The following is a 13389-nucleotide window of genomic DNA, read 5'->3' as shown; positions in this document are numbered from 1 at the left end:
GTTTCCTTTTCATACATTTTTTTTTTTTAAATCTCCTTGCTTCCCCCTACGTTCCCCTGATCAGCGCCTGTGGATATAAATGGTGTTGTGCCAGAGTTGGAGCTACAGTGTTTTGTGATGGAAGTCCTGACTTTACGCATTACTGTGTAAAGAGAGAAATGAAGTCTTGTTTAAACAATTCTGGACATCCATTTGACTTTGAAAAACGGTATATAGGTAAATTCGCAGGTATACGCTTTATCCATAAGTAGAATTAATTCAAGTAAGGAAGAAACTTCTTTTGTCAATCGATACCTTTTTTTTCAGGCTGAAGTATTAAAATTTCATACCTACGTTTTCAAGGAGATAGAGTTGGATGTCCAGATTTTTTGAACAAGACTGTACAACATACCATTCTTTTATTCATAGTCTTGAATATGCAAATCAAAAATTTTTAATTTATAGTTTTCTCTATTTTTACGTCCCTCATCCTTGCGTCCAATAAAGGAAGAATAAAAAGGTTTTTCAGTTTAAAAGAAACTTACTAAAGGGGTTTTATTTAGCCATTTCGTTCTTGATTAGAGTTTATCTTCCATTTCAGCACCAAGTCTATATGAGATGGAACGCAATCTTAAAGAGGATTGCGATCCACTGTTTGTAATAAAAGCAAGTACTTTTATCAGGAATCGAAGTCACGTTAGCCTCTTATTCACTAACAAAGTCGAAGAAGCATTTACCACTTCATGTTGAGTGGTTCTGCTTATCAACAAGCTATTTTTTTAAATAATATGTATGGCGATTTGACGCGTGTCACTAGGAATGATGGAACTTCGTGACCGTTACCGAAAGGCTTAGAGGCAATCAGACCCATGACTCAACAGACCTGGTGATGCAGATAGATCAGAGTTTTATTCAGGCATCTTAGGAAGGGAAAATCCCCCCCCCCCAAAGTGGTAGAATTTCCCCCAAAAATTGTTGGTAGATTTCCCCCCAATATGTATTTCCAGTTTCAAATTTAACGTCCAGTTTATCCAATTTGCGAGTTTTCAGTCGGTGTCTTTTTTCATATTCCATACAAAGTCACATCGACTTGACACTTTTTTTGTTATTTCGAGAAAACGCTTGCTAAAATTCTCTGCAAAATTCGCTTTTATCTGAGAGGCTGAACACTAAGCAATATGTATCAGCACAAAGCAACGACAGAAAAAAAAATCAGTGTGTTGATCGGGTTTTAATGTGGTGTATTTGTGCTTTTTAAGGTGTAACGCTTGGAATGTTATATTTCTTTATAATAGAATTATTTGAAGAATCGGAAATTTATGAAAGAAGCCTATGGAAGTTCTTTCATCAGTCAGCGAAGAATCATACAAAGTTTAAAGCATTACAAGCTATCATGAACAAGTACGCCGATCCAGGGGGCCGGGGGGCCCCGGGCACCCCCAAAGTTCATGTGGGCTCCCCTAGTGTATTTATGAATAACTTACACAACATTTGGCATAATTTGAATGAATGTCTTAATATCCTCATATATATACCTTCTGCGTCTGAGTGCCCCCCCCCCCAAATTTACAGAGAAATCTGCGCCCTTGATCATGAATGATCTCAATGTGGAGCTTGTGAGGGTAGGAGACGGTCGTTGGACGTCTCACTTTCGAGTTGTCAAAGCCCTTGTTGACTGTTTGGCACCAATCATAGTAACTCTACAGGAAATACGTACATATTGCGGAGATTGGTCATCACAGGCAGGGAGATTGTTGTTAGTAGTCCAGAACAAAAAGCTAACGGTGTTATTGTGCGCTATATTGAAAGTATTGAAACCAATTAATTCCTTAACTCTAATTTTACTCGTAGTGATTTACCGATGAAAGTATCAGTAACAACCTCTCGTTTGAAGGATATTATGAGTGATTCATCGACTTATTTGGAAGCATTTCACAAATATCACAAGCAGTGGTGGATTAACGCACAGACACAGTAGGCACGTGCCTAGAGCACCAGCGCTGAAGGGGTGCCCAAGAAAAAATATATTTTAAAAATCAGTTATCGAGAAAACTGTCTTTGTTTACAAAAATCACCTGATAGGCTTATTTTATAATTGTAGAATAAAGCATTAATCTAATGTTGCACTTGCACTTTATTTTTTAAAAGTGCTATGCAGTTTTGTTGGCAATAAGGCATCGATTTCATTTGGTGAAGGACCCACCTGTGTATACACATCGTATTCGCTTTCCTTCTGTTCTCTAGCAGATTAAAAAACTAAACAGAAAGCACTGTCGACTTGGATTCATAAAAGATTTAGATGGAGCACTGCACTGAAATGTTTGTTTCAAGTATACCCGCATAACAAAGAACAAGATAGTGTTATCTAGTTCTATGGTTACGTTGCTATTATGCACACGTCGTATCGATAATTGAATCAGTATAAGTGGTTTAAGAAAGAAATTATCAAAACTTCATTTCTTCGGAAAACTGGATACTGTGGACTATGAAACCATCCAAGCAGAAGCGAGCACATTTGTACTCCATTACAAAGATGACTTAAATGACAGTTTTTACAATGACTGTACTCATTTCAAAGCTCACTTGAAAGCGTGTGGTTACACCATCAAAACTGCATCTGAAATGTTGAAATATATTCGGACGAAGAAACTCGAAACCATCTTTCCTACACTGTAAAGAATGAGGTGTTGAAACGACACAAAATAACTGTCACTTTAATGTGTTACTTGTGTGATAATTCAGCACCAAGCACCTCGCCTTCCGAGCATATCAGAAATAACTCGTTACTAAATGAGAAAATTTGCATTGGTATTTATCGCTTAATATAAGCAAAGCTTTGAGAAATATATTTGGCACTTACGTCAAGTAACGAATAATGTTTTATGTTTCCTATAATCGGTCACAATAATATTGTTGTAAACCTGTGAATCTTCTGACAGCAGTAACTTAGGCAATAATTCTGCCATCTTCTGTTCATACGTGCTAAGACAGGAATAACAAATAAAGAAAATAGATGGAAGCACTGCTATCTGTGTTACTATTGTCAGATGATTCACAGGTTTACAACAATATTATTGTGACCGATAACAGAAAACAAAGAATGTTAAATGCGAAATGTATTTCGCAAAGCTTTGCTCATACCAAACAATAAAAAACAATGCAAATATTCATAGCCAGTCACAAGATATTTCTGATATGCTCTGAAGGCGATGTGGTTGGTGTTGAACACACTCTACTATCACCTGGAAGCCCTCCGTCTGAAATTCATAAATGGTCGCTACACAACTCATCAGCCTCTTCTTCTTGAAACCATGTGTTATCTTGCTCTTTATTCATCACCCCCACGGTATCACTTTATCCCACTTCATCTACTTTTTACACTTTATTATTATACAATTCCCCCAGACCAATTGGACCGCCTTCTCCTTCAAGATTATCGTTTGTATGCCCAACTTCCCATCATTATTTGCACAGTGATCTCATCTTGACTAACAGGGTTTATCTCGTCATAATCAGCCTAGAGCAGCCCCTAGACAGAAGATAACTACATTCGTTCTGCTAACCAGCTTTCATCTTGTGTTGTGGCATGCAGGCAAGTAGCCAAGGAGTGGGTCCGGGGGGTCCGGACCCCCCCCCTTCGAGACAGAAATAAAAAAATTAAGGAAGGACGAAACAAAATGAAACAAGAAATAGGAAGAATAAGCGTTAAAAATAAAGATAAAAATAAAGCTAAAATAAAAATAAATTTTTATCATCGCTTCCCTGTACTATCAAACATGTTATTTCAGAAACAGTTTTCTACTGCTCCTTTAACTTGTCATTTTACAGACATTAACAGACAGTAATTGACGGAATAATAAAAACAAAAAAAGTTATGTGGAAAGCAAGTCCTGTTAACTTTGATTCAACAGAGAAAGGAACGCAGATATAAAATATTTTACAAGACATTATTGGATACGTACTTTTTTTTTTTTAATAGTTGAGGTCATAGTGAAAGGAAAATTGTCATATTTGGATGAATAGAAGAAACGTAGATATTGTAATTTTTAAAAAACATATTTTTATAAATATTCTTTTATTCGAGATTTCTTCATAGTTTGTTACTAAAATACTTACTAACATGCATGGGCGCCGATCCTGGGGGGCCGGCCCCCCAAGGGTCATGTGGGCCCCCTTGTTGTATTTATAAATATAGGGCCTACAATATATTGGCATATTTGAATGCAATTTGTCTTAAAATCCTCATATATGCCTTTTGAATCTGAATGGACCCCCCCGAAATTTACAGAGAAATCGATATGCCCTTGCTAATATGTCCTAATTTTAAAGTCTTAACAAACAAATATATGTTGCTAGTAAAATAGTTTAAATTGATCAAGCCCCTGGTGTGATAACCACAATATTTCATATCAAACTCCCCCCCCCCCCCCATCATGAAATCCTGACTAAACGAACCAATATATGTTACCAGTAAAATAGTTTAGAATAATCGAACTCTGGTGTGATAACCACAGTATTTCATGTCTCGGACCCCCCCCCCCCTATTACGAAATCCTGGCTACGTGCCTGTGGCATGTTTGCACCTCACCTCATCCCTCATTCTCATTCTATTTTCTGCCTTCGACGTATACATTTATATTTACAATATTATTTATTTCACATTGCACTTAATTTACTATTTACTCAATCCTTTACTTGCATTTGATTTCACTATTATTATTTTTTACTATTTGTTCGATTTATCCATATATATGTTCTTTGGTATTTGTTTGTTTGTTTGTTTTATCAACTGAGGAAGAGGGTGTAGCCCTCTAAAAGGTGGCAAGCCTCTGGCTTGCAATTAAAAAAAGAAAAAGTTGAATTGACACACAAGTAACACGCTAAAGTGGTAGTAGCCCAGGAACTTTACTCAAAAAATGGGTGTTTCTTCGGAAAAATTAGAAGCCAAGGTTTTTCTTCACAAAAACGTTCATTAGGTCATTCTAAATGACATATCAAAAGTCCCCGACTTTCTGATGTACGCTTCCCCCTTTTTCGGGGTGGAAGTGGGGGAGGAAAACGCAATTTAAAATACAATCAAATTCAGCTTATTTGCATGTTGACCTAAATATTCCGAATAAAAAAACAAAAACAAAATTTACCGGGAACGCTTAGCATATTTGCCCTTAAATGTTTCACAGGAAATCCCAAAGCATATCGGGTCGGGTTTCGGAAATATGACGTCATCAAAATGGCCGACACAAGAATTTGTAGTGTTTTGTGGGAATGGTTATAACTTTCCGCAGAATAGTGGTAAAACCGTCGTTTTTGTTTCAGATTGAAGATAATTAATTACCAAATGTACGGAATGAAACGTGCTGTCTGCATTGTTAATTTCTTTCGAGATACAATAACAAAAAACTAGTTTTTGAGTACCTGGTTTTAAGTGTAAATGCAAATAAGACAGTAATCATAAAATATTTCAAAATATGTCTTCAAATAAAGGTTGTAGAGCATTATAACGCCTTTCAAACCGTACCTGTACCTGCATTTTTTTGTAACTAAAACCAACTAAAAGAGAGAGGTCCAACTGCACAATTATGGGAGCAGTATTTAGACATTGTGTTAATCCTCAAAGAGTTTATTAGGGCAAAGAGGATGGGAGACTGGAAGGCATATTTGTCTGCAGTGAAGAGGATGATTCCGTATTTCCACGCCGCAGGACATTTTTTGTACGCTAAAAGTGCCAACTTGTTTGACAAAGACATGGTAAAGTTGGAGAACTTAATGGATGGAGACATCTATAGAAAATTTACTGCAGACTTTTTCACCGTTAAGCGATCAGACAATTTTTTTAGTGGAACTTCAACAGATATGGTAATAGAACAGTCACTCATGAAGTCTTCAAAGATACGAAGAGGCTTTGTGCATGGAAGAAGTACAAAAGAGAATGTTTTAACTACGTTTGTTGTTGGTTTATTAAGTGCGAGCAACATTTCTGAAGGACTAGAAAACTTTTGTGGGATGTCGTTTGCAAATGAAGAACAGCATGTAGATGCACGAGAATCTCGAATCAAACGGAACTAAGAAGATGTTAGGAAAGTATCAGAGTGGTTCAGTGCCCACAACCCTTTCCCAAATGTACAAGTGATCATGTCTATAGCAACAGGGGCACAGGTAATGTGGAGAAGATAAACTGCTGCGATGCACTGAACATTGGAACAACCATGATGGAAAGAAAAGTTGGTGACAAGTTTCATGACATAAAATATTCTCGTACTGATAGGGTTCTTTCTCTTTAAACAGTGAACAGTCACCTTACGGCACATGATGTTACTGTGCCTGTCGATCCACTGCTGCTGTTTCAACGATTCAGCGTAATCAAAAGATCAGATGAGACCTTTGAGCATGTTTAAATTTCGAACTGGCTCCTTACCCAATGGCTCTTTTTGATGAAACTGGAATGAGAAAAACGAAGAAATCATCCTTATTCAACATCTTCAACCCGACCAATGTTCATCCTGATCTCGGAAACGCAAACTACGTCGTTGATGGAGGGTTCCTCCTTCATCGAGTGGTGTGGCGTCAAAACGAATCTTTCATGGATATTTGTGATAAATATGTGGCATATGTGGAAAAACACTTCGGTCAAAACACTGTCATCGTATTTGATGGATATGATAATCCTCAGAAAAATGTAAAAGGCATGGAGCAACTTCGACGGTGCTCGAAAGCAGCATCAACAACAATTAAATTTGATGGAAACATGGTTGCGACTACGAGCCAAGAAAACCTTCTCGCCAATGCAAACAACAAAAGTAGGTTGATTGGTTTGCTCACTGATAAATTCATGGCTACCAATATTGATGTCAAACAAGCAGAGAATGATGCTGATGTCCTCATTGTAGAAACCGCACTCACGATATCAAAAATTAATTCTAATTCTCAGTTATTGTTGGTGAGGATATTGATTTGTTAGTAATCATGACAGCTCAAACTCCGCCGAATTGAGAATTTTTTTCTTGAAGCCACGAAAAGGAAAGACAGAGCCGAAGATTTACTCATCAAGAAGTTTAGAAGGTGTATGCAAAAATCACATTTTATTTCTACATGCTTTTTCAGGCTGTGATGGAACATCTGCCATTTTTCAGAAGGGAAAATCAGCTTGTTTGAAATTATTACAAAAAACGTCAAGATTTAAAACATGTCGTAGGAATTTTTAATCGAAGTAATGTTTCCCATGCAGAAATAACTGAAAATGGCATATAGTTTTTTTTTTTTTGGGGGGGGGGGGTTATACGGTGCATCTGCAAATTACACTTCACTAAATGATTACCGTTATCATTATTTCACCAAATCAGTGAAGAGAAATAAGTCTGTCGATTTAAAAGCCCTACCACCGACTTCAGCTGCAGCACAACAACATTTGTTTCGGGTTTATTACCACGTACAAACATGGCTCGGAAACCAACTAAATCCTGAGGAATGGGGTTGGGTTATGAAAGACAGTTTGTTAGTACCAATTCAATCAACGCAGCCACCTGCTCCACCGTCCCTTTTAAAACTGATTTTCTGTTCATGTTTTAAAGGATGTGGCAATGTGTGTGAATGTCGAAAGCTGGATCTGTTCTGCTCTCTTGCTTATGCAAATTGTCACGGACAATCCTGTTTGAATGTCACTCCAACGTAAGGAATCTCTGAACGTGAAATATTCTTGGACGCCGAAGAAAAAGAGGTGACAAACCAGGTGGACCTGCTATAATTACAATTATTATTTATCAATCAGCAAAGGAACTCAATAAGTAAACCATTTCAGCGTAAGTTGAATAGTTTACATTTCTTATTCAGTATTACTCTGAATTTGACATTTCTTATTCTACAAACGATAAGAATCTATCGCCGAATTGTAAATCCTCATTTTTGTATGTGTCTGGGGTGTGTGTGACTTACGGATGATGCTAATGCGATATTGAATCTTATATCCAATTATTTTCAAAATTAAAAAAAAAAAGTAGGCTTTTATTGTCTTTACAAGAGTCGGTCTATTAAATAGAAAAACATACCTTCCTTACATTTCAAAAAATAATAATAATAATAATAATAATAATAATAATAATAATAATAATAATAAAGAATGCAGGTACAGGTACCGTTGAAAAGGCTTTATAATGCTCTACAACTATCATGTTTGAAGATATATTTTGAAATATTTTATGATTACTGAGTTATTTGCATTTACACTTAAAACCAGGTACTCAAAAACTAGTTTCTTTCTTTTCTTTCTTTTTTCTTTTTTCTTTTCTTTTTTCGTTTCTTTTTTGTTATTGCATCTCGAAAGAAATTAACGATATAAACAGTACGTTTCATTTCGTACATTTGGTAATTAATTATCTTCAATCTGAAACAAAAACGACGGTTTTACCACTATTCTGCGGAAAGTTATAACCATTCCCACAAAACACTACAAATTATTGTGTCGGCCATTTTGATGACGTCATATTTCCGAAACCCGACCCGATATGCTTTGGGATTTCCTGTGAAACATTTACGAGCGAATGCGCTAAGCGTTCCCGGTAATTTTTTTTTTTCGGAATATTTAGGTCAACATGCAAATAAGCTGAATTTGATTGTATTTTAAATTGCGTTTTCCTCCCCCCACTTCCACCCCCCGAAAAAAGGGGAAGCGTACATCAGAAAGTCGGGGACTTGTGATATGTCATTTAGAATGACCTAATGAACGTTTTTGTGAAGAAAAACCTTGGCTTCTAATTTTTCCGAAGAAAAATGCTAAAATTCCTGGACTATAGTCATTTCGTGTTGTTACAACACCTCATTTTTTGCTGGGTAATGTAGATATTTGCGTACGAATGTTCGAGTCTACACCAACTTCAAACTATTCAGAGGAAAGATCTTTTTCTGTTAAAACGCGTTAAGAATCATTTACGGTCCAGGATGCACAACAAAAAACTTTTAGCTCTTAGTAAAATGCGTATTGAAAGCGAACTGTTAAGAAAGATCTTGAACCAGTTGTTAGTTTATTTGCAGACGCTAAAGCCAGGAAGGACTATTGTACTCTGTAACAAATATAATACTATTTCCAGTCACTGTTGCCGCCTTATGCAGAGTCGTTTTGATGTATGATTAGTGTCATACTAAACCTCTAACTACTGCAGGAAACATATGTTAGTCGAACTCTTTAGTTATGACACTAATCACGCGCCAGAACGACTCTGCATAAGACACTTGATGTTTAAAGATAAATTAGCGTTACCGTCCAAATTATGACATGTAAAGATGTAGCCACTGTAAGATTCAAAGCGTCATAAATGTGTTTTATGTAATGTGATGAACGGAGTTTTTGTATACTGGTATGTATATATTAAACATGAGTTGTGCTGGTGTTTTATGAGAAGTGCGTAGGTGTATGTTGGGGAGGGGGCGCCTTATGTCAGAGTGCCTAGGGGCGCCAGAAACCTTAATCCGCCCCTGATCACAAGAAAGTGATGGAAGAAAGTCTGTACGCATTTCTGAAGACAGATTTTGAAGACTTTGATAAGCTCCATAATGAAGTTGTGCGGCCATATGTGATGACGTTACTAAAAAAATTTGATAGAAGATTTGGGGGATACCGTTGGCAAAATTTATTTATCGTCCCAAGTGTTCAACTGTGGTGACATTATGCCTATGGATATTGCGAAACAAAAACTCAAATCTTTGTGATTTTTTTCTTTGAATTTTGAAGAGTACGCAACTGAATATTTGTTTTATTCAATCTTAAAGAAGTATGCAGAGAAGAATAGGAAGTTGACTGATATGTAAAATTCAAGTGAATGATATTGGGGACGGTTTTCCTACACTACGACATCTAGCTGCCATATTAAGCGTATGTCCTATAGGTACCTGCAAAGTTGAAAGATCATTCTCAGTATGGCACGAATTTGTACAAAATTAAGACAAATACTTACCAGACCACTTAAGTTCACTTGTGTTAATAAAGGAATGGGTTGCATAAGGTATATGGTTACTTTCCACATTTTTAATGGGTTCCTCCCCTACAACTTCAGATTCACTCACAAAAGCGAGGGGACTGGATAAAACACTGAGATAGATTCACCGCGGTGATTTTAGCAGACATTTGTTCGCAGACAAAACGAATATTCACAGGGTTGCCAGTATACATTTTAAATGTATACTATCGAAATCAAATCACTCTATTTCTAGTGCAAAGTCAATAACGCCTCACGTTTTTAAGTTAATATGCACATAATATGCACACATGTGTACTATCTATATATATATATGGCCAAAAGAGTAATTTTTCACGTGAATTTTCGTTTTGTCTGCGGAGAAATGTCTGCTAAAATCTCCGCGGTGATAGATTCATGACCGGAGTGACTTGGTCTAGCTTGAAGAGACCCATGACCATATGACTCGCACAGCCCCGTTACCTGGTGTGAATCAGAGACGAAGATTCTCTCCTCTCTCTCTCTCTCTCTCTCTCGCTCTCTCTCTCTCTCTCTCTCTCTCTGTGTGTGTGTGTGTGTGTGTGTGTGTGTGTGTGTGTGTGTGTGTGTGTGTGTGTGTCTATCTTCTCATTAAATCTCTAATTATATTTATCTCGCTTCTGTCCCCATGTCAAAGTATGTGTTACAGTAAGCTCTGTCCTACGTGAGGAGCAGTAGGACGGTAGTGTGTAGTGAACTAAGTAGACGGTGATAGTGTAAAATGGGCGACCTCTCTAATTATAAAAAGGGCAAATTGTTGGCACTCGATTTTGTGGTGCTAGCGTGACGGAAAGGTAACTGTGTTGTGTGTGTCGCGAGGAACAGTGTTCAAGGTGATGGCCTGCGAAACTCACTGCAAAAACACTTCGGCAAAGAGGAACAGTGGTTGAAAGAAATCTCGGTGAGCGTTATAACGTATCAACCGTTCTCAAAACCGTTGTGCGATTGCGATGCAATTGACGGATGACCTTAAGCAGTACCTCCTACTGCCTACATTGACAATCACTGTGCACCCTGAGCTATAACACATGGGCATGTGTAGTCGTGTTGCACAGGCGAAACAAATTATGAAGGACCATAACATTTTAGTACCTCGCCATATGATCAGGTAACGCAATCATGTAGCATGGACCGTTCATGGCAGCAAACGCGTGATATACTCGAATGAGTAATCGTCCACCTTATTTCAAACCAGTTATGTTTATTTACAGAGACGTCCAAAGAAGTGTATGATTCGCGTTTATTGGTTGGGTGTATAGTGTAGGGGTAAGCGTTTATTGGTATACAAGCTTTTCACTCGTATCTATTCCGTCTATCGAAACAAAACTTAGTACACACCTTACATATCCACTATAGTATTATTCGAGATACATTTGGATTGTGTGCTTTTACCCGGGGCCATTTCAGAGGGGTCCAATGTTGATGGGAGGGATTTCTGGAGGGAGGTTTCTCGACATTCTCCCAATTTTCCCTGTTCAAGTACGTTATGGGCCCCAATACATAGCACCTCTGGAAAGCTTGTTTTATGATGAAGAGAATGAAGTATAAACGATTTTCTTTATACTAACAGGGTAAATGGGCCCCAGGGACTTACCCCGTTGTCCATAGCATATATATATATATTGTGCATGAACATATCTTTGTTATGTTTATGGACTAGATTTGATTCGGATGTCCGGTTGACAGGTTCATGTCCGTTCTTTGTAAGAATTGTATCAACAAACTGTGACCTCACAGAGCAACCAATTGGAAATGATTTATTTCCATGTAGAATATAAATCATTTGATAGAATTTGGTGAGTGAGGTATCGATGGATTCATCATAATATGGGAAGTAATCTGAGAATATGATATCATGTAAAATTCAATATAGCTCATGTACGCTAAACGATATATTGTTAGAAAACAAGAATCCAGTAACAGTCAATCATGAAAATGAAATGAAATCTTTAAGTTTTACGTCCCACGTTTATGCTGGTTAGGCTAAAGGAGACGGTGATGATGAGAAATGAATGAAACGGTAGAATGAAGAAAGTGGGAGGAAACGGGAGAACCCCGAGGAAACCCACGAGCACAGTGTTTGTGCACCACAAAGTCCGCACGGCGCGAGCTGGGATTGTACCAGTGACCCCAAACACCGGAGGTGAACGCTCTACCACTGAGCCACCGCGCCCCCACCCAGTCAATCATCTTACGTAAAATATCAAATCATAGGATTCTGTGAGAACATTTGAAAATATGGGTAAAATAGGCACACAATATTTCGTAACCTAGAGCTAAATTATCAAAGATGTCTAACGTGTACGGAATTTTTCCTAGATTAAAAAAATCGTAAACTGCAGAAATATTTAGATAATACCTTCAACGTCTGAAGATTTTCCCGCCTTCTGTCCGTCACGTAGTGGCGATTTCAGAGGATTTTTCCGAGGGGTGGATGAAAAATAATACTATTAATGTACTTGTAATCCACATTGAGCTTGAATAGAGACATTGCTCCATGGGAGAATTTGTAACTCCGTTGGAAATTTTCCCCACCGAGTCCCACCACGAAATTTCTCCATGAAATCACCATTGTCGTCACGTTTTTCCTCAGATAAACAATTGTCCAACGTCTCTAACATGGAACGTCTGAGATCCAATCCAATCAATCGTAGAATTCACTTAAGAGAGAGAGAGAGAGATTAATTAAACTGCACACTTCTTATTGATAAATAAAAACTAACCCAAGAATCATACCTGTCCAAGATATAGTGGAACTCCTATTATTCCAACAGGTGTATGGTGTTTATCCCTCCTATTTTGAAGTACATTACTTCTCAAAGTTCTTTGAAGAATAACTGGTACACAACGTAACATTCTTGTTATAAACTAAGGATCACATAAATATTTTTCGAGCAGAGTTTGGAAGTTAAATCAATTTCTGGTTTACATGACACTGTAAGAATACTATTTGTAGATCAAACTGTACTAATCTATTATGCACATTCTAAAGTTTGCAGACTATGTTTAAACAAATGTAATCAACACAAATTGAGCTCCGATGATGTGAGAGACTTCGAAAACATAAAGGAGGAGGACACAAGTCTAAAGTTCGCGTTTGACTTATCTCTTCTATATCGCACAAAGACCAGACGAACTTCTTGACCCTTTTATTTTCTCTGTTTCTGGAAATGCTTCAAGGACGTTATTGATGTTGCAACTCTTTGTAACTTAGTCGCCGTTTACATGGAAAACAATTAGCGTTGCTCAATCAGGAAGCTTACGTAGTCTAGGAAGATAGTCACAGTCCAAGTGTGGTGTAAGGGTAGACAGGAATAGAAGAAAAACTCGTTGCTTCGACATGGAAAGTTCACATATTTGAATATCCACTAAACTACATGGAGATTGGGATTCTGCAAATATATGTTATACAGAGTGCTGCATAGTA

At 37.4% G+C, this 13389-nt stretch overlaps 1 protein-coding gene across 2 annotated transcripts in view; it reads right to left on the bottom strand.

Annotated features, from left to right (window-relative positions):
- Positions 1 to 13054, bottom strand: part of LOC145695081 (arginase, hepatic-like) — a 69768-nt gene extending 56714 nt beyond the window's left edge. For both annotated transcript variants that reach the window (XM_081771959.1, XM_081771958.1), the window contains exon 1: positions 12699 to 13054. In XM_081771959.1, the coding sequence (XP_081628085.1) occupies positions 12699 to 12818 (120 nt within the window). In that variant the 5' untranslated portion in view covers positions 12819 to 13054. The remainder of the gene's footprint in view (positions 1 to 12698) is intronic.
- Between the last annotated feature and the right edge of the window lie 335 nt (positions 13055 to 13389).

Source organism: Thermobia domestica, chromosome 9 (assembly GCF_964235325.1).
Source record: "Thermobia domestica chromosome 9, izTheDome1.hap1.1, whole genome shotgun sequence".
Classification (NCBI taxonomy): Eukaryota; Metazoa; Arthropoda; class Insecta; order Zygentoma; family Lepismatidae; genus Thermobia; species Thermobia domestica.
This window is presented reverse-complemented; position numbering and strand designations above follow the sequence as displayed.